At 40.4% G+C, this 26,692-nt stretch overlaps 1 protein-coding gene across 1 annotated transcript in view; it reads left to right on the top strand.

Annotated features, from left to right (window-relative positions):
• Nucleotides 1–26,692, top strand: part of LOC141126545 (guanylate cyclase soluble subunit beta-2-like) — a 64,830-nt gene that overhangs the window by 14,347 nt on the left and 23,791 nt on the right. The window contains exons 4-8 of the mRNA XM_073612475.1: nucleotides 7,681–7,841; nucleotides 8,983–9,082; nucleotides 20,919–21,115; nucleotides 24,160–24,229; nucleotides 25,037–25,140. Coding sequence (XP_073468576.1) covers nucleotides 7,681–7,841; nucleotides 8,983–9,082; nucleotides 20,919–21,115; nucleotides 24,160–24,229; nucleotides 25,037–25,140 — 632 coding nt within the window. The remainder of the gene's footprint in view (nucleotides 1–7,680; nucleotides 7,842–8,982; nucleotides 9,083–20,918; nucleotides 21,116–24,159; nucleotides 24,230–25,036; nucleotides 25,141–26,692) is intronic.

The following is a 26,692-nucleotide window of genomic DNA, read 5'->3' as shown; positions in this document are numbered from 1 at the left end:
CCCACCATTTTAATCTGTAGGGCATTTGCTTTAAAAAATATATAATGTTTGGGGGTTCAAAGTAATTTTCTTGCAAAAAAAAAAATGTTTTCATGTAAAGTGTCAGAAAGGGATTTGTCTTCAAGTGGTTAGAAGAGTGGGTGATGTGTGACATAAGCTTCTAAATGTTGTGCATAAAATGCCAGGACAGTTCAACCCCCCCCCCCCCCCCCCCAAATGACCCCATTTTGGAAAGTAGACACCCCAAGCTATTTAAAAGAATAAATCCGCGCTTAGGACAGAGTAAGAGCTGCTGCCTATCTCTAATTAGTACCCCTAAGAGTCTAATTGCATAGTAGATAAGTGAGATGAGACCATAAACGGCGCTGCCCTCTATAATATTAATGGGTACCAGGTAAAAATATCACAAGATCCACACTGAATCCAGATGACTCCGATACATAAAAACTCCACCAATATCAAAACATACTACGGTTTAGGCCAAAAATGAACCATATATTTGGAGGTGAGCAAAATTGCAAAAAACACCAATACTTAAAAATTGCTAAATAGGATGTGTTCCCCCAGTGGGATATAAGTGTCATGCAGAGTGAAATATATAATACCTGAGTGAAAAAATATATAATACCTGAGTGAAGAAAATTTAGGTTGGACAGTGTAAACCAAAGAACAGTGTAAAAAAGGGAACAAGTTAAAAAAACTTTGTTTTAAAAAACTTTTTAACCCCAAAGTTCAAAAGTAATTGGGACAAGATGGCGCCAAAGGAAACCTATTAGGTATTAAAAGGATATATGTGCTTAATATTATCAGTGTGGTGTCTGTGTGTCCCCTTCCATATTTATATGCAAAAAATATTAAGTAGAGTTGTGTTTGACCCCAATGTTCAAAAGTATTGGGACAATATTAGGTATAAATAGGTATTATACGGATATGTGTGCTTAATATTATCAGTGTGGTGTCTGTGTGTCCCCTTCCATATTTATATGCAAAAAATATTAAGTATGGTTGTGTTTGACCCCAATGTTCAAAAGTATTGGGACAATATGGCGCTTAAAAAACGTGAGATGTGAAATATCCTTTTGTGCGAAACGTGAATTGTCCTTCTATGTGATAAGCAAATAATAATAAAACCACTCCCTATATTTAAATTACAGTTAATATATACAATTAATACAAATTTCTTTTGTTTGAAACAAGTAGTATAGTTAATTTCTAAAAAGTTCATATATATAATCCATGCAGAACAAATATTGTTAACCAGGTGGGGAGAACAGAGTTCAGCTGAAAATGCTGTTTATTTCACCCAAGAGGGTACACCGTAGTGACTTCTGTGCGATTTTTTCATAAGGTGACTTGAAGTGCTCGCCCCCCTGTGCTACCCCACTCACCAGAAATAATCACCCCTGCAGGGGTACCAAGCGACAAAGTGGGTGCCTCAGGGCGAATGATGTTCACTTCAAAAATGCTTCCATTCCTCTGCTCTGTGCGATCCTTATGGCTGTTCCAGGTAAAATGTGTGCTCTGACATGACCATGCTACTCCAGCAGTGTACCACCTTAAGCTGTTAAACACTCCAGAAATCCAGAGAAAAGAGAAACACAAGGGGCTGCCTTCGTGAAGTATGTCAAAGTATTTATTCCATAAAAGCAAAGCCAATCCAAAAAATGCAAGCCACAATGTACATAATAGATAGCGCTGTAAGCAAGGAAGGGACCATCAGCGATCTGCGAGCGTGCGTCCCAGCTTGCGTTCCAGCGTCCACTTCCGGGTATGACGTGTGAGCGTGACTACACCTTACGCGTTTCGTCATAGGACGTTTTCAAAGACGTCTTTTTATGGAATAAATACTTTGACATACTTCACGAAGGCAGCCCCTTGTGTTTCTCTTTTCTCTGGATTTCTGGAGTGTTTAACAGCTTAAGGTGGTACACTGCTGGAGTAGCATGGTCATGTCAGAGCACACATTTTACCTGGAACAGCCATAAGGATCGCACAGAGCAGAGGAATGGAAGCATTTTTGAAGTGAACATCATTCGCCCTGAGGCACCCACTTTGTCGCTTGGTACCCCTGCAGGGGTGAATATTTCTGGTGAGTGGGGTAGCACAGGGGGGCGAGCACTTCAAGTCACCTTATGAAAAAATCGCACAGAAGTCACTACGGTGTACCCTCTTGGGTGAAATAAACAGCATTTTCAGCTGAACTCTGTTCTCCCCACCTGGTTAACAATATTTGTTCTGCATGGATTATATATATGAACTTTTTAGAAATTAACTATACTACTTGTTTCAAACAAAAGAAATTTGTATTAATTGTATATATTAACTGTAATTTAAATATAGGGAGTGGTTTTATTATTATTTGCTTATCACATAGAAGGACAATTCACGTTTCGCACAAAAGGATATTTCACATCTCACGTTTTTTAAGCGCCATATTGTCCCAATACTTTTGAACATTGGGGTCAAACACAACCATACTTAATATTTTTTGCATATAAATATGGAAGGGGACACACAGACACCACACTGATAATATTAAGCACACATATCCGTATAATACCTATTTATACCTAATATTGTCCCAATACTTTTGAACATTGGGGTCAAACACAACTCTACTTAATATTTTTTGCATATAAATATGGAAGGGGACACACAGACACCACACTGATAATATTAAGCACATATATCCTTTTAATACCTAATAGGTTTCCTTTGGCGCGATCTTGTCCCAATTACTTTTGAACTTTGGGGTTAAAAAGTTTTTTAAAACAAAGTTTTTTTAACTTGTTCCCTTTTTTACACTGTTCTTTGGTTTACACTGTCCAACCTAAATTTTCTTCACTCAGGTATTATATATTTTTTCACTCAGGTATTATATATTTCACTCTGCATGACACTTATATCCCGCTGGGGGAACACATCCTATTTAGCAATTTTTAAGTATTGGTGTTTTTTGCAATTTTGCTCACCTCCAAATATATGGTTCATTTTTGGCCTAAACCGTAGTATGTTTTGATATTGGTGGAGTTTTTATGTATCGGAGTCATCTGGATTCAGTGTGGATCTTGTGATATTTTTACCTGGTACCCATTAATATTATAGAGGGCAGCGCCGTTTATGGTCTCAACCCCAAGCTATTTGCTGAGAGGCATGTCGAGTCCATGGAATATTTTATATTGTGACATAAGTTGCCGGAAAAAGACAATTTTTTTTTTTTTTTTTGCACAAAGTTGTCACTAAATGATATATTGCTCAAACATGCCATGGGAATATGTGACATTACACCCCAAAATACATTCTGTTGCTTCTCCTGAGCTTCTATTTGCTGAGAGGTATGGTGAGTATTTTGCAGGCCTCACTTTTTGTCACAAAGTTTTGAAAATTGAAAAAAGAAAAAAAATTATTTTTTTCTTGTCTTTCTTCATTTTCAAAAACAAATGAGAGCTGCAAAATACTCACCATGCCTCTCAGCAAATAGCTTGGGGTGTCTACTTTCCAAAATGGGGTCATTTGGGGGGGGTTTGTGCCATCTGGGCATTCCATGGCCTCCAAAACTGTGATAGGCAGTGAAGAGTGAAATCAAAAATTTACGCCCTTAGAAATCCTGAAGGCGGTGATTGGTTTTCGGGGCCCCGTACGCGGCTAGGCTCCCAAAAAGTCCCACACATGTGGTATCCCCGTAATCAGGAAAAGCAGCTGAATGTATTTTGGGGTACAATTCCACATATGCCCATGGCCTGTGTGAGCAATATATCATTTAGTGACAACTTTTTGTAAATTTTTTTTTTTGTCATTATTCAATCACTTGGGGCTCAAAAAATTATTATTCAATGGGCTCAACATGCCTCTCAGCAATTTCCTTGGGGTGTCTACTTTCCAAAATGGGGTCATTTGGGGGGGGGTTTGTACTGCCCTGCCATTTTAGCACCTCAAGAAATGACATAGGCAGTCATGAATTAAAGGCTGTGTAAATTCCAGAAAATGTACCCTAGTTTGTAGGCGCTATAACTTTTGCGCAAACCAATAAATATACACTTATTGACATTTTTTTACCAAAGACATGTGGCCAAATACATTTTGGCCTAAATGTATGAATAAAATTGAGTTTATTGGATTTTATTTATAACAAAAAGTAGAAAATATCATTTTTTTTTCAAAATTTTTGGTCTTTTTCTGTTTATAGCGCAAAAAATAAAAATGGCAGAGGTGATCAAATACCATCAAAAGAAAGCTCTATTTGTGGGAAGAAAAGGACGCAAATTTCGTTTGGGTACAGCATTGCATGACCGCGCAATTAGCAGTTAAAGCGACGCAGTGCCAAATTGTAAAAAGTGTTCTGGTCAGGAAGGGGGTAAATCCTTCCGGGGCTGAAGTGGCTACCCAATGCAACTTCCTGAATCAGTCCCCCAAATAACCCTTAGCTTTGAAAAAAATTCTTTTTATCACCACATATCAATACTAAAGCCCTGATGATCCAAAGTGACTCTTCCTCTTTTAATACTCTTTATCATCTCCTTCTGTCCGCTCTCCGGTGCTCCCTTCCTTTCCTGCACTTTCAGTGTGTACTCCAACCTTTCCAATGTTCCTACTTTCTTGATGCACTCTGATTTTGATATGCTCCCCTATTTTTTTTTTCATTGCTCTATCCCCGAATAATTGGACGTCTTATTCTTTCTGGTATACCCTCCCTTTCCCTGCTCTACCCAGTCCTATTTCCACTTTTGGAGTCCCTACAGACACGATTTCTAGGCTAACTGCCCTGCCTCCAATCACCAGGCACTGAGAGACCATAGAATGGGCATACATTGCTGGTGCCATATAAAAGAAAAATTAAAGTGAATGTAAAGCTTAAAGTGTTGCTAAACCCAGGATCCTGCATTCACTATAATCTGGTCTCCCACAGTACACAGAACATGGAAATGCAATTATTTTAGTAAATATAAACTGCTAAATACCTTTTCTCATCAGCAGTAAATAGCAGTCTTGTGAATTTTATTAGCGTCTGGTTAAAGCTTGTTGGAGGAGTTTTCATTCTCCCCTGAGTGTCCTATAAGGATGCAGGACCCCTGATCCTCTGTCTGGACAGTGCTGATTGGCCTTGTGCTGATCACATGCATCCTCCCAAGCAGAAAAATCTCTCTAGCAATACACACCAAACTGAGCATGTGCAGCTTGTCCCCAAGCTCTGTACTATCAGGAAGTGATTAGGGGACAATGGGAGAAGATGAGGATCAAAGGAGACAGGATCAAACAGCTTTTTTGCACAAAGCAGAGGATTAACCCCTTAGGTTCCACAGAGAGTATAACACGCAAGCTTTACTGCTTATACAGACTGATTTTAACTGTTGTGGGTTTAGTAACACTTTAAACATGTTTTTTTTTTGTTTAGCTTTTGTTTAGTCAGAAAAGCTAAACTGTCTGTGTACCATCAAGGAGATTTCCCTTTATCTCCTGTCCCAGATGCCCAGCAGAAAGTGAGAGGTATCCCCTCCAAAGTAACGAGAAATCTTATCTTGGACTGCTGTCTCTGACATAGGTGTACCTGTTTGCAGATTTTCCCTTTATTCATGTCCCAATAACAACTATAAACTTTTAGGTTTCTCATGATTTTCTGATCCAGTGACAATGGTCACAAGGGCAATAAAAAGGGTGACCGTTCCCAGCAGGGACACAGACAGGAATAAAAACCTTTCATGGGGTTTTGGCTTTAGATACACTTTAATTACTTCAAGACTGCCCGCAGTACCTTTACTGCGGACGGGCGGCACGGGCAGGCTACATGTCACCCAGCCCATTTCAGTTTAGGGACATGCATTGTGCCGCTCCTGTGACAACTGTGCCCATCGGACACAGCGCATTACAATTACTGGTAACCGGGAATAATGTGATCGATATGATTGGTCATGGATTTCCATTCAGGAACAGCTTGCCTACAGTTGTGATTTGCAAATGGCCCACAGCAAAAACATGGTACCTGGCTACCTGTACCATGTGATTAGCTTCAACCAATCACAACCATAAACAAGCTGTTCATAAATATTAACCCATTCATGATAGCTAAAACTATTGCCTATACAGTAATCACCACTGTATAAGCAATAACAGTATTTTTTTTTTAATTATCACCCCCCAGAGTAGTACAGTGTCACTATGGTGACACTGTACTACTTTGATGACAGCATGTAGAAAAAAAAAGTTTAAAAAAAAAGTAAAAAATGTTTAAAAATTCAATTTTTTACATACTGTCACCAGTATCCCTGATCACCACCACACCAGTCATATGATGATGCTGTACTGCACTGGATAAAGTGAAAAAAAAAAAGAGTTGTGAAAAAAAATAAAATTGTATTTAATTTCTTTATTTTCCCAAAATTGTGACAAAAAATTACAACTTCAAAAAACTTGCCATGCCTCAGACTGTCTACTTTTCAGAAAGGGGTAATTTGGGGGATATTTGTACTGTCCTGGCATTTTAAGGGCCTCAAGAAATGAGATCGGCCGTCAGTACATAAGATTGATCGATTTTCAGATATACAGTATATCATAGTTTGTAGACACTACAACTTTAACACAAACCAATTAAAGTGGTTGTTAAGCCACTCTAACCTGTATACGCCATCAGCAGTGCCTCCTATTGTTGTATCCCCCTCCTTGTGTGATTTATTAAAATAAATGATGCAAATACCTCATTCCACTGCCGAGATTGCGATCACATGACTGACCAGCTTTCTCCTTTCCTCCTCTGAGAGATGCAGTGGGTGGGGCTGAGATTCCCCTGCTGATGTCAGTCTGGAGGGGAGAAGGAGGGGAGGAGAGAGCTGGCTGGTCATGTGATCGCAATCTTGGCTCTTAAATGAGGTATTTATATTTATAAATCATTCACAGAGGGGGACACTGCAATAGGAGGCAGTGCTGATGGTGTATACAAGTTAGTGTTATGAGAGTAGCAGGAAGGGGGAGGGGTGGCTCACAGACAGAGAGGGGAGGGGGAGGAGGACACAGTTGCAGAGAGGAAAGCAAATAGCAGGCTTCTGATGACGGAGGCACATAAACTGACCACGGTGTCTGGTCTCAGCAGCCATGATACACTGTGGTCAGCTTACAGAGGGGTGGGGAGAAACTGGCAGGATCAGCCAGGTTTTTTAGGTGTTACAGGGGGCCAAATGACATAGGACAAGCACTGTGTCATATAACATGCTTTAAAGGAGCAGGATACATTTTTTTTTGGGGGGGGGGGGGTTAACAAATAACTAGCTTTAACATACACTAAATAAATAGCTTTAATATACACTTATTGGAATTTTTTTAACCAAAAGCATGTAGCAGAATACATTTTGGCCCAAATTTATGAAGAAATTTGATATTATTGAATATGATTTTTAACAGAAAATAGAACATATAGTTTTTTCGTTTATATCGCAAAAAATAAAAAAACCCAGTGGTGATCAAATACCACCAAAATAAAGCTCTATTTGTGTGAAAAAAATATACAAATTTCATTTGCGTACAGTGTCGCATGGCCGCGCAATCGCCAGTTAAAGTAGCACAGTGCTGAATAGCAAAAAATGGCCTGGTCATGAAGGGGGTAAATCCTGTTGGAGTTCAAGTAGTTAACTCTGTAAACCATACTGGAAAATTCATAACTTTAACAGTATAAATGTATCATTATATTTTCAGATGTATCAGAGGAAGAAGTTTTAAAGCTATTTGGAGAATATTTCTTCTCCTTTTGTAAGCAATCTGGATATGACAGAATGTTAAGAACATTGGGGGGAAATCTAACGGAATTTATTGAGAATCTAGATGCCCTTCACAGTTTTCTGACACTCTCTTACAAGGTAATGCCTAATATAACATTTTTTCCCCCAAAAAAATTCTTATTATTTTCTGGATAAGATTTACAAATAAAAGATTACAAGACATATATACTGTATATCAAACAAAACATATACTGGGTATAAGGGTAAAAACAGTATATAGGAACTATATAATATTAAGTCATACTCTTAACATATTTATTAAGCATAGATGAACGGTTTGAAATTTTGTCTATACCAAAAAAAGGAAGAGAAAGTTAAATAAAGCAAAATAAAATAAATTAGAATTAAAATTAAATTAAGTAAATTTGATCAATAATAAGGAAAAATTGGTGACAGATATTGTTGCACAAATTTGGCGAAATCCTTTCATTCCAAATGCTAATATAACATTTTACATGTTATTTATTGAATTACATAAATAACGTTCTTATCTATTTTTTCAGCACTTTATTCTTATGGTACCCAGCTCTCATAGTGGGTTCCTGTATAGAGAGTCCCAAGGTGTAGCTCAAGGAACATACCGTCACCGATCCTTTCCCTGAAGGTTTAGCCTAATATGGTAGCTCTGACAATAAAGGATGTGGCATGCAGCTCAGTAGATTTTTTTAAAAGAGCCGGATGCATTTTTTCCTTCCTCTAGATAAATTGTAGGTATACGATTGTGTAAATGGTGGTTTTCTGTTTTTTTTTTCTTTTTTGTTGGTTGAACTAGATGGACATTCCATAGAGGGTGGTGACTGTTTTTATTGGTGTAGTATTCATCTGGTCATAACCTGAAAAAGTCTGGTTACTTGGCATGGCAGAAAAAAATGACCCCACCACCACAAACATTTTTTAACACAGCAATAGTTAGTAATATTCTATGTTATATGTCCTTGAAGTAATAAAGATGAAAGTTGCCTAGTAACAAAGAATGCACCAAGCATCAGCATTTCTATGGGAAATCGCATTGAAACCACAGACCTCAGCAAACATGCATAGTGACCTCAGGGAAAATTCTATGAGCAAGGTTAGATTATTTTAGCCTATTATTCCCCAGCAATGAGTGCACACAGACAATGCTCACTTGTTTGATGTTCCTTGTGCCTACTGAGAGCTGGTCAACCATTTCTAAATATATGACAGCCATATAATGCTAATAATCACCTTTATTCCATAGGAAATGAATGCACCATCTTTTCGAGTGGAGAAAAAAAATGATGGATCCATGTTTCTTCATTACTACTCGGACAGAAGTGGATTTTATCATATAGTGCCAGGTGTGGGCAGATCTAGGCTTTCTCCTGTATTTGGTATGGTCAGAAAACATATGTATGTTGTACTAATAGTGGCACTGTGCAGTCCCAGACTAATGGCTAATTAGTAAATACATCACATGCTAGAAGAGATGTACACTACAGTGCTAAAGTTTTAGGCAGCTGAGTAAAGGCTTTAAATTAAAGTGATACTAAACTGTCTTTTTTTTTTTTTTTGGTTAAAAATAACAAACATGTTATACTTACCTGCTCTTTGCAGTGGTTTTGCACAGAGCAGCCTAGATCCTCCTCTTCTCGGGTCCCTCGCTGGCCTCTCCCTGCAGCCAAGTGCCCCTACAGCAGGCAGCTTGCTATAGGGACAACTGAAGCGAGCCGCTGCTCTGTGTGTCCATTCAGACACAGAGCCATGGTTCAACCTGCCCCCTTCTCTCTATTCATTGGCTCACTGACTTTGACAGCAGTGGGAGCCAATGGCCTCAGCTGCTGAGTCTCGGGCAATCAGGAGGGAGAGTCTTGGACAGCCATGTCTCTTGTGCAACATTGCTGGATCTAGATGGGGCTCAGGTAGGTATTAGGGGGCTGAGTGGGGCTGAGAGGGGCTGCTGCACACAGAAGGTTTTTTATCTTGATGCATAGAATCCATTAATATAAAAAAAAACTTCTGACTTTAGAACTTTAAGAATGCTTTCAGATATAGAATAGAAGTGGTAATAGTTTATTTTTACCAATTGACAAAATGAAAATCAAATGAACAGAAGAGAAATCCAAATTAAACCAATATTTGGTGTGAAAAAACAATAATATATTCCAAATAGTGCAGCGCTAAATTAAATCATACAAGTGTATATCACAAATTAACCAAGCAATTAATCATATGGTGGTAGAAAATTATAGTGCAGTAAATTGTAAAAAAAAATTTGGTGCAATAAATTATCTAAAAAAATAAAAAATTATAACAAAGTTTATCACATTAATAAGTTGTTCATTGTGTTCATAAAACATCCTTATAACCTGTCTCTTTAAGTGAAAAAAATCAAAAGTCCACCCATGTGTTTGTGACAAAATAATAACGATAGGACAGTCTCTTTCCGCACATCCACCTCTGTGCCTCTCCTATGATTTCTGTCTTCCCTCCACCAGATGTGCCCTCGCCTTATATCCTAATAAATCGTGCTTTGTGTATTGATAGTCCTCTGGCTCTCTCCTCCTAATGTTTCTCCGTCACTGGGGATGCTGGTTTCAAGCTCCAATCAGAGTGGTAACATGTAAAGCAATCAGAGCCATGCAATAGTGCTTTATACTTTTTTAAAAAGATTTATTTTGACCACTCAACATATATGCACTCACATTTAAAAACAAGATATCAGGCATTAGTGTATCCCATATATAACTTTTGCTGGGACGAGTGTTTCACCTGTCCGCCGGTTCTGCAGTTCCAGCCATCAGTGCAACCTCCGTCCCGGTAACACAGTCTGTTCCTTCCTCGTTCGTCAGCCTCTCAGATCCCTACTACTAGTTTTGTCACTCCTCGTGACTCCCTCAGGGAGATATAATTGGCTGATGAGTTTTCCCCTTACTTATATAGTGGCTTCCACCATTTACTTATAGCCCCTATTGATGTATATCGGCTCCATTTTCCCATAGTCGCATATGTAAACAAATGTCCACCATTTTATTGTAGTTAATCCTAACCTGATTATATCATGGGACGAATTATGGAATAATGTTGGTAACCATCAAGATATCCTAAATACAACTCTAAAATAAAAACTCTAAAATAAAACCAATTTATATTATGTTATATGTGTGGTATGTTCAATCATTTTAGTGTATGTCCAGTTTATATACTAACTAAAATTAATCTATTAAAGTGGAGTTCCACCCACTTTTACAACTCTTCAGCATCCCTCAATAAACTGTGCACTGTAAACGAATTGGATTTTTTAATTTTTTTTTTCTCAGCACCTACTGTATATCTGCTGTATTCATTTTTCACTTCCTCCTCCCTGGCCGTGGCCCATCGCATCATTTACTGTTTGCAATGCCTTCTGGGAAGGGGCAGCAACTTCCTCTGACACTGCCGTTGCTATGGAAACCTGACCTGAAACCTATTACACTGCTTGTGCTGCACTGAGCATGTGCGAGATCTGCAAGGATGAGATCCAGGAAGAAATACAGTCTGGCTTCAGATGCCCACACTTAAGATGGCCACGGCCTGTTGTAAGTTTATAAAATAACAAACTACTGCTATAAACGAACAAAACAGACCTTAGTTTACAGACTAACTTTACTAGAATACATTAAGCTTGTGTATTATAGGGGTATTGTCATTTAAAAAGTATAATTTTCGGCCGGAACACCACTTTAATAAATGTTTATTTATAAAAAAGGGTTGATAGTTAAAGTCTAAAAAAACCTCTTATATTATATTTTTACATTAAAAATGTATTTATTTAATAAAAGAAAAGAATATATTATATATTGATTAAATTAAAAAATTATTTATAAAAACAATTTAGATCAAACTCTTTGTTAGGGCCCCTGGGTGCTAATGATCCTAATTCGTATACCCACCATGACTCTCTTTGACTGAGTGTTCTAATATTTTTCAAGTCCCCAGAATTGCATCCCCTCTAGATTCCTGTTATGATGTCATCTAAAATGCTGGTATAGGTAGTGTGTCAGGTACCTTTTCCGAGGCCAAAATGCTGAGAGAGGCTCCTCTTGCGGCTAAGCGCAGTATACCCCTGAAGGTGGTACAGGAGGTATAGGGCTCAAAGAAGCATAGGTTGCCAGCAGGTTGAGAAGGCTTGAGCTGATGATCACTTGGAGACTTTGCTTGAGAAGATGACAAGGAGTATTCCGGACACTTAGTAAAAGCCTGGCTGAGGGTAGAACACAAGAGAGCAGATTGGAGGCTGTGGTGAGACCAGCTGAGGGTCAAACACAGGTAAGTGATAAGCAAAGTCCGTGAGCCAAGCCAGGGGTCAAACACTGGTAATCAGGCAGGTGCAAGTATAGCAAAGTCCGTGAGCCAGGACGGGGGTCAAATACTGGTAATCAGGCTGGTGCAAGTATAGCAAAGTCTGTGAGCCAAGCCAGGGGTCAAACACTGGTAATCAGGCAGGTGCAAGTATAGCAAAGTCCATGGGCCAAGCCGGGGGTCAAACACTGGAGAGGAGATCAGAGCAGGTCAGGAGGCAAGCCGAGGTCACAACAGGAATCACTTGGAAGTATAACACAGGTTCGGGAACAGGGAAGAGCTGAAGACAATTTAGCAACCTGGATCAGACAGAGGCAGCCTTATATAGGCCAGCAGGGGGAACCATCTATCACATAATGTGCCTATTGCGCCCATTTCTTCTACTGGCAAGATTGCCAGTACTTCCACAGCCTATTCCCCGACACTATGTCTCCGACATAGTGTTCTTTATTGCCCTTTTTTATTTGATATACATGTTCTTTGATTCTTTCATGCATCTTTGTTCTCCCCACATAGATCATACCACACAGGCATTCCAAAGTGTAAACAACTCCCGCTGAGTTACATGATATGAAATCTTGTAAGATATATTCCTTCTCACTATTTCTGTTAACAAATGTATCCCTTTTCCTTGTATTGTGAGCAAGTGCCTTGCAGCTGTAGCATCTGCCACAGGCATAAAAACCTTTACCATCAAAAATAGTCACCTTCTTATGCCGCGTACACAAGACCAGACTTTCCGTCAGAAAAGGTCCGATGGAATAATTCCGTCGGACATTCCGATCGTGTGTGGGCTTCATCAGACTTTTTCTTTCTAAAATTCTGACGGACCTAGAAATAGAACATGTTTCAAATCTTTCCGATGGACTCAAATCCTATTGGGAAAACAGTTCGTCTGCATGCTAGTCCGACGGACCAAAAACGACGCTAGGGCAGCTTTTGGCTACTGGCTATTGAACTTCCTTTTTCTAGTCCTGTCGTACGTCATCGCATTCTAAACGAACGGACTTTGGTGTAATCATGTGTAGGCAAGTCCGTTTCAGCGGAACTCTGTCAGAAAGACCGTCAGAGTCTACTCTGATGGAAAGTCCAGTTGTGTGTATGCGGTATTAGTTATAGGTAGATCCACTACATTTTTGACTAATTTATCTCTTAAGTTGGGAGCCCTTTTATAAATAAATTTTGGTTTCTCTGGGACTATATTTTTTAAGATTTTATCATTCTTTAACACGTCTCAAAATTTATATATTATCCTCTCAACTTGTTTGTGTTGGAGGTTATACTCCATTATCATGACCATGGGTTGTTCCCTACTGTTGTGTACCATTTTATCCTCCAATATTATTTTCTATTTGTTTGTCCCACTTTGATTCTTTTCTCTCTCAATAAACACATGATCATATCCTTTCTGGTCATATCAGTCAGGGGCTTGACCAGAGAGGAAAAGTTACGAATAAACTTAAAATAATAGTTGGCAAAGCCAAGAAAACGCTGCAGAGGGCGTAAACCCATGGGTCGGGGCCACTGTAGGACTGCTGAAAGAGTACCCACCACTCTACACCATTTCTTCCCACAGGTGTCTAACCTCTGTTGGTGCTGTGGCACGGCAGAGGGGACGATGCTACATGTTTTTTGGGCATGTCCTAGACTGACCCCGTTCTGGCTCGAGGTGGCTTGCACAATTAGGCACCTGACCAATGTCTCTCTGGAGGGGAACCCAGCGGCCTGTCTGCTTCACCTATTGGAACGACCCATCAAGAAATACAAGACCTCCCTCACCATTCAGCTACTGAATGCTGCCAAGGCATGTATCCCCCTCTGCTGGAGATCGGAGAACCCACCGGCAAAGTCCCTGTGGTTTTCTAAAGTGAATGAACTAAGATACATGGAGGATCTCACTGCCACCTTGCACAATAGAGAGGAGGCCTTCCGGGAGACCTGCAGACCCTGGCAACATTTTATTTACACAGACGCCTATCTCCAAGAGATGGCACAGACTAACTGACCCAATGAGCCGGTCCCACCCCTAGACAGAGGGCATTACACTACCCTACCCTATCCTACTTTACTCTACTCCTTCTCCATTTCCTGTTTCTAGTTTTCGCCACCCACTTTGCCTCTCCCCACCCTCCCCCCTCGCCTTCCCTCCTTCTCTTCCGGTCCCTATCCCTTTCTCACTTTTGGAGTTATCTGTTTCTCTACCTCTTCTCCTCCCCCCTGATCCACACTCCTTTTTCGTAATTCTTTCCCACTCATGGGTTATCTGATCAGATACTGTGAAAATCTTAAGATGCATTACATTTCCACATGTCTCATGTTTGGGCCCACCAGTTCTTCGGGTTGCTTAATTCCCCAAACAACTTTAAAATATACATAATGTTGTAGTGTTACATAACTTGGTATGTGCTATCACCAGCTCCAGGTCAAGTAAATAACTGTCGGGGTGTCTCCACGGCCTCGTGCACTGTTTGTATTGTTTTACTGGGGTCCTCCCCTCATGTGCCTTACACACGGTGCAAGGTCAGAGAATCTAATTTGTTGACCTCGCCCTGTAATCTTGTCTGAATTTTCTATCTGACACTTTTGTTATGTACCTATGCTGGCTATGTTGATTGTTATACACACTTTCTATGAAAAATAAAGAATTACAAAAAAAAAAAAGGGGGTTGTGCCTCTGTAACCAAGGATAACCAATGGAACCTTAGGTAAGGAAATAACTTGGAACTGGATTATCTCATGGTGAAGAGCCCCTATGGCCATGGACAATGGAACAGTCTCATGAGTCACATGGGCAGGCTGTAGAGGTCTCCCGTCAAGAGCCTCAATGGCAAATGGAGTGTCATGCAGCTGTAGCGGAATCGAGTGCTTCGATACAAAGGCAGCATCAATGAACAGGCCTGCAGCCCCAGAGTCGATTACAGCCTGTATCTCGACAGATGACTCAGTCCAAGAAAGGGTAACCGGAACCAGGGGCTTGGCCTTCTGGATAACTGGGGACGAAATAACACCACCTAAGTCTGTCCGTGATAGGACCTCAAGGTTCTGGCGTTCCCTGGACGGGTAGGACAAGACCTTAAAAAGTGACCTGCCAGTCCACAATAAAGGCACAATCTCTCCCTCCTCCTAAGAGCTCTCTCATATGCAGAGAGACACATGAAGCCCAAGTGCATGGGTTCACCTTCACTGACCGACTTGGTACCAGGAGGCATGGGAGTTAAGGGAGGCAAGGGTGGGACTGCAAAGCTCGGAGACAGATGTACAGGAGGCTTCGGCAAGCGCTCCTTAAAAGAGAGTCTTTCTCTGAATCTGGAGTCAATGAGGATGGCAAACGTGATCAACTTCTCCAGCTCAGTGGGTACAACCCCTGGCAAAAATTATGGAATCACCAGTCCCTGAGGATGTTCCTTCAGTTGTTTATTGTTATAGAAAAAAAGCAGATCACAGACATGGCCAAAAACTAAAGGCATTTCAAATGGCAACTTTCTGGCTTTAAGAAACACTAAAAGAAATCAAGAAAAATCATTGTGGTGGCCAGAAACAGTTAGATTTATAGAACAAGCACAGGGAATAAATTATGGAATCACTCAATTCTGAGGAAAAAATTATGGAATCACCCTGTACATTTCCATTACAAACACTAATGGGGCGTACACACAGTCGGACTTTTCAGCTACAAAAGTCCGACAGCCTGTCCGACAGACTTTCGACGGACTTTCGACGGACTTGCGGCGGACTTGCGGCGGACTTTCTAACGAACAGACTTGCCTACACACGATCACACAAAAGTCCATCGAATTCTTACGTGATGACGTACACCGGACTAAAATAAGGAAGTTGATAGCCAGTAGCCAATAGCTGCCCTAGCGTGGGTTTTTGTCCGTCAGACTAGCATACAGACGAGCGGATTTTTCGACCGGACTCGAGTCCGTCGGAAAGATTTGAAGCATGTTTCAAATCTAAAGTCCGTCGGATTTGAGGCTGAAAAAGTCCGTTGAAAGTCCGGAGAAGCCCACACACGATCGGATTACCAGCCAGCTTTAGTCCGTCAGCGTCTGTTGGACTTTTGTAGACGAAAAGTCCGACCGTGTGTACGCGGCATTACACCTGCATCAGATTAAATCTGCTTGTTAGTATGTAGGTAAAGAGGGTAAATCATCACGCAGTGTTGCACAAGATGTTGGTTGTTCACAGTCGGCTGTGTCTAAAACATGGACCAAATACAAACAACATGGGAAGGTGGTTAAAGGCAAGCATACTGGTAGACCAAGGAAGACATCAAAGCGTCAAGACAGAAAACTTAAAGCAATATGCCTTAAAAACAGAAAATGTACAACAAAACAAATGAGGAACAAATGGGAGGAAACTGGAGTCAACATCTGTGACCGAACTGTAAGAAACCGCCTAAAGGAAATGGGATTTACATACAGAAAAGCTAAAAGAAAGCCATCTCTAACACCTAAACACAAAAAAACAAGGTTACAATGGGCTAAGGAAAGGCAATCGTGGACTGTGGATGATTGGATGAAAGTCATATTCAGTGATGAATCTCGAATCTGCATTGGGCAAGGTGATGATGCTTGAACTTTTGTTTGGTGCCGTTCCAATGAGATTTATGCAGACGACTGTCTGAAGAAAACATGCAAATTTCCACAGTCAATTATGATATGGGGCTGTATGTCAGGTAAAGGCACTGGGGAGATTGCTGTCATTAAATCTTCAATAAATGCACAGGTTTACGTTGAAGTTTTGGACACTTTTCTTATCCCATCTATTGAAAGGATGTTTGGGGATGATGAAATCATTTATCAAGATGATAATGCATCTTGCCATAGAGCAAAAACTGTGAAAAAATTCCTTGAAGAAAGACACAAAAGGTCAATGTCATGGCCTGCAAACAGTCCGGATCTCAATCCAATTGAAAATCTGTAGTGGAAGTTAAAGAAAATGGTCCATGACAAGGCTCCAACCTGCAAAGATGATTTGGCAACAGCAATCAGAGAAGACTGGAGCCAGATTGATGAAGAGTACTGTTTATCACTCATTCAAGTCAATGCCTCAGAGACTGCAAACAGTTATAAAAGCCAGAGGTGGTGCAACAAAGTACTAGTGATGTGTTGGAGTGTTATTTTGTTTGTTTGCTTTTCATGATTCCATAATTTTTTCCTCAGAATTGAGTGATTCCATAATTTATTCCCTGTGCTTGTTCTATAAATCTAACTGTTACTGGCCACCACAATGATTTTTCTTGATTTCTTTTAGTGTTTCTTAAAGCCAGAAAGTTGCCATTTGAAATGCCTTTAGTTTTTGGCCATGTCTGTGATCTGCTTTTTTTCTACAACAATAAACAACTGAAGGTACATCCTCAGGGACTGGTGATTCCATAATTTTTGCCAGGGGTTGTATATCTCGGGCTACTATCTCATTCTTGATGGTATCCGAGAGACCATGAGAAAAAGCAGCCCCAGGGCCTCATTGATCCAAGCAACCTCTGCTGCCAGAGTACGGAATTCAATGGCGTAATCGGCAACAGTTCTCGTACTCTGTTTGATGGACATGAGGCACTTGGCAGCAGAAGCGGAGTATGCGGGAACGTCAAATACCCTTTTCAAAGAAGCCACAAACTCTAGGTAACTCAGGACAATAGGTTTTTGCATCTCCCATAAAGGGTTTGCCCAGGCCAAAGCTCTCTCAGAAAGCAAAGATATCACAAAACCTACTTTGCTTCTGTCCGTGGGAAACGCCTGGGGCAGCATCTCAAAGTATATCTCAACCTTGAGAAACCCTCTGCATTGGACTGGATAACCCCTAAATCGCTGGGGAAGTGGAGCAGAACCAGACATACCTCTTACAGAGGTAATACTCAAGGTGGGTGCCTGCACAGAGACTGGAGCAGCAGCAGGGATGGCCTGCAACACAGGTTGTACCACAGCAGCCACATTGGGAGATTCCAGGTGAGCTGTGCAACTCAGGAGCAATTGTAATGCCGTGGCAAACTGATCCATGCGGTGATCCTGCTCATCCAATCTGGAAAAAATATTACCAACAAGTGGATTGACTGCATCTTCTGAATTCATGGCCTTCGCCTACTATCAGAAACCATGAATCAGACCAAGACAGAAGTAAAGTTAAATCACACTTGTTTAATAATAAAAGTAAATAAAACAAACGTAGTCAAAACATTGCCAAAGTTCAGTAACCGGAATGGATAGTCAGACAAGCCAGAAAGTCAGGAAGCCAGGAAACAGCATAGTGGAACAGCAAGCAGGATCTGGAGCCAGAAGGAATGCCAGACAAGCAAGTCTTTAAAAGGAGCGCAGGAGAAAGTCACTGTGATGTTAACCCAGGTGAAGGCAGAGGTCATCTGGGCTGGACAGCTTAAGTAAGCAAGACTGACGAGCAGGATATCATCAGCAGGTGAGCCGCTGTGGAGAGATAGGAGCTGGCAATTAGCCGACATCTGAACGGCCAGCTCAGAGAAGGCAGGGCTGAGCCCAACCCTGACACACGGTTTGTCGATTACTGTCGTTAGGTGAGCTGGTCACCAGAGAGTGGCTGGAGCCTTAGGTGGTGTCCAAGGTATAAGACAGCAGAGTGAAGCAGGAATGGAGTCAGGAGCCAGGCCAGGAGTCATAAATGGTGGATCAGTCAGTGATTGGTTCGGATAACAGAACTGAAACAAGCCGGGGTCATACACAGTAGATAGGAGATAGCAGAGTTGTGAGCCAAGCTGAGGTAAATCACGAGGTAACAAGCAGGAGCAGAGTCAGGTTGCAGGCCAAGGGTTAAGCCAGGAGATCAGGATAACAACAAGCAGGGTCAGTAGTGGGAGGTCCAAGGATCAGAATACACAGAACACAGGAGATACGAGAAGCTGAATATAATCAAGCAATCTGCATGTGTCGGTGGTAGGTTTAAATAGGCCAGAGGGCGCCAACATCTTTCATGTTGTGCGCGTGCATCTGCATGCACCCGCTCGCGCCGTCGTGCATCTGTGTGCGCCCATGCGTGCGGGAATCCGACTGGCGTGACCATGATGAGTGCTGGCAGGTTTGCCAGTTCTTCAGCAATTTCCCTGAAAGTCTTTCACAACCTCATGTTAGTAGCAGTGGAGTTTGGCTGTTGCTCACCCAGTTTTGGCCTTCTACACAGCTGTTTCTGTTTCAGGTGATGACTGTTTCAACTTACATATGAAATTGATGGTCATTAGAACCTGCTTGGTATAAATGGTCAATCATACACCTGACTCTAATCCTACAAAATCACTGACTTTGTGCAAGTGTACAAAGTGTGCAAGTGTAATAATTGATGTTGGTTTAAAGCCAAAGGGTAGTCAAACCAAATGTTGATTTGATTTCGATTTTTCCTCTGCTCGCTCACTTTGCATTTTGTAAGTTGATAAAAATAAACAATATAAAAATATATTTTCGAAAGCATTCTTACTTTACAGTATTTCTTCACACCTGCCTAAAACGTTTGCACATTACTATATGTCTGAATCTATTAATCTAAGCACACTTTTAAAAAATAGTGTAACAGAGTTTGTGGACCATCTGCACTTGGCCCTTTGATATCATTAGGAGAGGTACCAGCACATCCATTCAACTGTATTTTTCTTTAGCTAGTGCCAACTTCAGGTTTATTCACACATAAAGTGTAAATCCAATTCCTGAATTCACACTCTAGCACTCTAATGCCCTGTACACACGGTTGGATTTTCCGACGGAAAAAGTGCGATCGGATTGTGTTGTCGGAAATTCCGATCGTGTGTGGGCTCCATCGGACTTTTTCTGTCGGAATTTCCGACACACAAAGTTTGAGAGCAGGATATAAAATTTTCCGACAACAAAATCTGATCGTTTAAATTCTGAACGTGTGTACACAAATCGGACGCACAAAGTGCCACGCATGCTCAGAATAAATTAAGAGACGAAAGCTATTGGCTACTGCCCTGTTTATAGTCCCGATGTACGTGTTTTACGTCACCGCGTTCAGAACGATTGGATTTTCTGATAACTTTGTGCGACCGTGTGTATGCAAGACAAGTTTGGCACAAAATCCATCGGAAAAAATCAGACGGATTTTGTGGTCAGAATGTCCGATTGTGTGTACGCGGCATAACAGTTACACAAATGTCCTTGTACAGAAAGAAAGAAGAAAGGGAAATGTAAGACCATTTGTGTTACTGAGCGCTGATTATTGAGTCTTATGCTGGCCATACACTACTAGAAAAAAAAATAAAAAATCAGACTTTAATATCACTTTAATTGGTGACTGTTATGCCATGTACACACGACCGGACTTTATGGCAGACTTTGTCCGGCGGACTTTTCGACGGACTTTCCAAATGAACGGACTTGCCTACACACGATCAACCAAAGTCTGACGGATTTGTACGTGATGACGTACGACCAGACTAAAACAAGGAAGTTCATAGCCAGTAGCCAATAGCTGCCCTAGCGTCGTTTTTTGTTCGTCGGACTAGCATACAGATGAGTGGACTTTTCGACCGGACTCGAGTCCGTCGGACAGATTTGAAACATGTTTCAAATCTAAGTCCGTCAAACTTTTGAGAAAAAAAAAGTCCGCTGGAGCCCACACACGATCGAATTGTCCGATGGACTCCGTTACGCCGGACCAAGTATGCCGGAAAGTCCGCTCGTGTGTACGCGGCATTAGACTGCACGGTATATTAAGGCCCCCTCCAAAGTCCTTTATTAGATAAGTGGAGGTAAGACTATGAAAATGATGGTTTCTAGTACAATATCCATCTGACTGAACAGGGTTTTCTGTCATTTCTGTTGAACTTTAATCCCCTCACTGTTTCAATAACCCTGATTGTTTCACCTGCTCTCACAGGGATAATAGAATCTGTGGCAAAAGATTTCTTTAACAGCGAAATAACCATGAGCATTGTCTATCACACAAAGGAGAAGGATCGCACTGGGAAGCGTGAACATGTTATATTTGAAATTCTCCAGAATACAGAAGGTCAGAAGAAAACAATAAGGCCGAGGCAAAATACAGAGGATAAAAATAGCTTTCTTCAAGATCAGGTACCAATTTTCACCACAGATGTATTAGATTTTATTTAAAAAAACACACATTTTTAAAGTGGTCCTAACAATTGACTAATGCCGCGTACACACGATCGGACATTCCGACAACAAAATCCATGGTTTTTTTCCGACGGATGTTGCCTCAAACTTGTCTTGCATACACACGGTCACACAAATCTTGACGGAAATTCCGAACGTCAAGAACGCAGTGACGTACAACACGTACAATGAGCCGAGAAAAATGAACTTCACTAGCCAACTTCTGCTTGATTCCGAGCATGCGTGGAACTTTGTGTGTCGGAATTGTGTACACACGATCGGAATTTACGACAATGGATTTTGTTGTCGGAAAATTTGAGAACCAGATCTCAAATTTTGTGTGACGGAAATTCCGATGAAAAATGTCCCATGGAGCCTACACACGGTCGGGATTTCTGAAAACAAGCTCACATCGAACATTTTCCATTGCAAAATCCGACCGTGTTTACAGGGCATAACACTTTTTGAGTTGTGGAGTTTTACTATCTAACAGTATATTAATGTAAACCTGTGGTAGGCTTAAATCATACAAACTATGATGTAATTCCAGTAGCTTACAGCAGTGGTCATCAACCCTGTCCTCAGGGCCCACTAACAGGCCAGGTTTTATGTATTACCTTGGGGAGATGCAGACTAGAATACTGCAATCACTGAGCAGCAAATGATATCACCTGTGATGTATTTCAGTTATCTTGCAAACCTGGCCTGTTAGTGGGCCCCAAGGACAGGGTTGATGACCACTGGCTTACAGCATGTCAACTTTTCTTCAGCAATGAGATCCTCCAGTGCCACTGGGAGCCCCTTCAGTGTTTCCATTTTGTGGTATTGCATGTCCAATTAACTCATCCCATAATGCAATGAGTAAAGCCTTGGCACTGCAAAGAGTCATTTTTATGAGATTTTGAAATGGACACAGATACGGAGATGTTTCATTTATGACAATGGATAGGATGGTGAGACATTTGCGATTTCTTGCTCACCATAAGAGCACAGCAACCAGCTGTAGTTTTTTTTCAGTTAATTTGTGTTAGTGGGGTTTTTTTCCCCCTGTGGGTTGAACTGGATGGATTTATGTCTTTTTTCAACCAGATTAACTATGTAACTATGTAATTTGAACACATGGTGCTCCCTTTTTACCTTAGTTAGTACCTTAATTCTAGACCAGTGTTTCTCAACTCCAGTCCTCAAGGTGCACCAACAGGTCATTTTTTCAGGATTTCCCTCAAATGAAACGGCTGTGGTAATTACTAAGGCAGTGAAACTGATCAAATCACCTGTGCAAAACAGTGGAAATCCTGAAAACATGACCTGTTGGTGCGCCTTGAGGACTGGAGTTGAGAAACACTGATCTAGCCAAACATTAGAAAATCTTAGTGTTTTGTAATGAGTCCTTAAAAGACTCATTAATACTCATTGTTGTTCTGAACCCACCAATGTCTAGATAGTTGTCCATCCATTGTGATACTTGATTCAAAGGCATTTCTTGCAAAAACTGGGTCACTCATGGCCATCGTAATTTAGGATTACATTAATGCCAAGGGTCATATTAAGGGAGCTGGCAGTTTTTACAACCTGAATAAAAATAGATCTTGCACAGCACCTTTAGATGCTTTTGGGAGGGTGCACTTCCAACAGTAATACCGTGAAATCCAAGGTACAAAAATGGCCAGCACACCAATGGGTAAAGACCTCAAAATTTTACTGATATCTGTCACTTTAAGAAAGGAGACCACAGCGTCTCCTAAATGTCGGTGGTTTTGATGCTTACCAAGAGCTTAAGATCCTGTTATTGCAAATCAAATTTTGAGGTATGTACTTTTTGATGCTCTGACCATTTTTGCACTTTACTTTTCATAACCGGGCAGCTACTTGAGAAATGTGCTTGATGAACCTTATAGAACATGAGTTTATAGGAAATTACTGTATTTAACCGCTTCAGCCCCGGAAGATTTTACCCCCTTCCTGACCAGAACACTTTTTGCAATTCGGCACTGCGTCGCTTTAACTGACAATTGCACGGTTCTGCGACGTTGCACCCAAACAAAATTGACGTCCTTTTTTTCCCACAAACAGAGCTTTCCTTTGGTGGTATTTGATCACCTGTGCAGTTTTTATTTTTTGCGCTAAAAACAAAAAAAGAGCGACAATTTTGAAAAAAAACGCAATATGTTTTACTTTTTGCTATAATAAATATCCCCCAAAATATATATAAAAAAAACATTTTTTTTCCTCAGTTTAGGCCGATATTTATTCTACATATTTTTGGTAAAAAAAAAAAAAAATCACAAAAGGGTGTATTGATTGGTTTGAGCAAAAGTTATAGCGTCTACAAAATAGGGGATAGTTTTATTGCATTTTTATTATTATTTTTTTTTTACAAGTAACAACGGCAATCTGCGATTTTTATCGGGACTGCGACATTATGGCGGACACATCGGACACTTTTGACACATTTTTGGGACCATTGGCATTATACAGCGATCAGTGCTATAAAAATGCACTGATTACTTTTAAAAATGTCACTGGCAGGGAAGGGGTTAACACTAGGGGGTGATCAAGGGGTTAATTGTGTTCCCTAGTGTGTGTGTGTTCTAAATGAAGGGGGGGGGGTGGTGGACTGTGTAGGGGAGATGACAGATCGCTGTTCATACTCTTCTCCCCTCAGAGAACCGGAAACTGTGTTTACACACACATATCCCGGTTCTCGGTGTGTCAGCAGCGATCGTGGGAGCCCGGCGGTGACCGCTGGGCACTCACATCGGCTCCGGGGGGCGAGCAGCGGCGCACACGGGCCCCTAGTGGCCACAGGGCGAAGCGACGTAACATAACAGTTTCACCCAGCCGTGCCATTTTGCCGCAGTACAACTGCGGCGGCTAGTCAGCAAGTGGTTAATATTTCTAATGTTGGGCAATGTTTTACAATATTACACAGCTGCCTATTCTTTTTTTTTTTACATTAACAGGATCATAAGGATACAGAAACAAGTACGGATGTAAATAAGATATTATCTTGCTGTCCTGTAAAGAAGTCCCATTGGAATATCATAAGGAATGTGGTCATGTTCGGAAGAGGTTGGTGACCTGCAGTTTGTATGATCTCCTACTGCACCCAGCTCACATCTATCAACATTACCTATGAACCTAACACTGATGCTACATAGGAAATACCTCAAGAGATTTAAAAATCTTTAGAAGTATGGCAGTCTTAAATTATATGTACATGTAGTTTCTACTGAAAGCTCAGCGTTTAGATTAGTTGACTCTCCCTTTCATAAGTATACATTTTTTAAATGAAGGTATTTTTTATACATTCTACCCTAGAGGATATCCATGTGACAGACACCAACAACATGGTGCAAATTTGTGGGAGGCCTCTGATGCTTCTGGGGGATAGTAATTAGGTTATAAAATTGCAATGTTTGCTTTTGTTTTTCTCAATAAATTTGCAGCAGCTTCCTGCTCCTGGCTCACTAGTTCTTTGATGACTGTGGGGTCAGCAGAGACCGCATTACAAGCTTATGTAGTACTCTGCAGACAAGTTAACCCAATGATAGTCAGATCATGCAGGCATAAATAATTGTCCCCTTACGTCTACATCTGTAGGCAGCTTAAAGTAAATATTGTATAACAGCTAAGATTAAATTAATAACATGATACATAGCAAGTGTATTTTTCTCTGTCAGGGCAGACAAAAAAAAAAATTATATTAAATTGTAAGATGCAAACACAATGTAGGCTACTAAGGAAGAACATTATACTGATTACATTAACATAAATATCTCATTTAAAAAAAAATTATTTAAAAAATGCAGACTTTTTTTTTTTACAGTAAATATCATTTTTTTATGAATTGTTTCCTTTTTGCTTACTTCTCTTCAGGAAGTTTGCTAGACACTTTCCAACCAGTATATCCAGACAGATTGTGGATGGATGAGAAGGCATTTTGTAATGAATTTCCTTTCCATATTGTGTTTGATAAAGAGGTAAAAGAAAAAAACTATTTTTTATTTATTTAAGTAGACTAGGAGAGCACTGTGCTAATGCACTAATCTGAGCCAACCATGTGCAATTGGAGCTGGTATAGGTTGGGACACAGGCAGCTATTTTTTTTTTACCAGATTTGGAATATGGGATGATTGCCAAGTTTGAGGTGAAGGTTCTAAAATAATCTAAATCTCCCAATAATCAAGACATGTAATCATGTAGCATCACTAGTTATAATTTTCTCTTGCTCATTAACAGTTTAGGTCAGTAAGCACCATTGTGCAACAAATGTACTGGCACTGGTTGAAATATCTTATAACCTAGCCAAACAAACCATTGCCAAAACATGGAAGAAAGAATATGTATACTTCGCATAAGTTAAGCAATGCATAGACAAATTTTTTATAAATGAAAAACTTATGAGCACACTCTTGGATACCCACAAGAAATTCCTCAATGTGTGTTCCCCAAGGAACCATTACACCAATGCCCCACTTCTGATTGACAGTCATACTTCTTTATAAATACTGATGTTAGGAGGTGACACTCAGAAATTCTCAACAACGCCTTAACTAAGTGTGGTGACAAGGACGAGCAAAATACTTTCTTGTAAAATGTATTTTCGTAGAAAGTTTTACCTGTCACCAAACACAAATCCACAAAATAAGGTCTTATTCTTTAGTTAAAGAACAAATACCATTCGGTAAATTGATGTTCATTAGAAAGATTTACCTAGTTTACCTGTTACCAAGCACAAAATCAAATTTAAGGAGCTAAAGCAGCCAATAGATGTTTAACCAGCAGGTTGAACGAAAAAAAATGACCCAATTCCCCCATCCACACATTCGAGGTGGATGGGGGAATCCTACCACTGAGCTACTGTATTCTGACTGTGGGAAAACTTCCCATCCATCAGAATACACTGGTCAGCACTGCCTGCTATAGCTGGTGGTGCTGATCGAGAGGCATTTATCTGACAGGCTGGTTGTACAGAAGTCGATCAACTTCTGTACAATCAGCCTGCCCATGCATGCAATTAGGACCACCAGAATTTCCATCCATGTATGGCCAACTTTATTCTTTATTTTTGGAAATCCTGCAGGCCAATGGAAACTTATGTCTGTGACCAACTATGCAGGCTTGTTATTAGAATGTATGTGCCTTTTGTGCTGGCTTCATCTGTTTTGACATGAAGCTTTTTGCAATGTTCATTCGATTTTGTAAAGGTTAGCAGGGTCAAATTATAGTTTGTTTTTTACAATAGTGATGAGAAAATTTAAAAGACACAGGATGGAAAATTTTTCTCCAATAAACAAAATTCTAACTGTGAATGTGGTTTTTGTTAAGAAAAAAATCATACATATTGTAAGGAAACCTGTTTAATAGGTCTGAGATTTAATTCAAATAGCAGGTCTGGATGAAATTTTAAGGGCTTTGGGGCGAAGTTGACTCAGTGAGGTTGATTTACTAAAGGGAAGTAGACTGTTCACTTTGCAAAGGCAGTTTCACTTTGTGTGGGAATTTACCCCGGAGCTTAGTGAATGAGGTGAA

The sequence above is a fragment of the Aquarana catesbeiana genome, linkage group LG02, assembly GCF_042186555.1.
Source record: "Aquarana catesbeiana isolate 2022-GZ linkage group LG02, ASM4218655v1, whole genome shotgun sequence".
Lineage (NCBI taxonomy): Eukaryota > Metazoa > Chordata > Amphibia > Anura > Ranidae > Aquarana > Aquarana catesbeiana.
The sequence above is the reverse complement of the archived record's forward strand: the minus strand, read 5'-3'. Positions and strand labels throughout refer to the sequence as shown.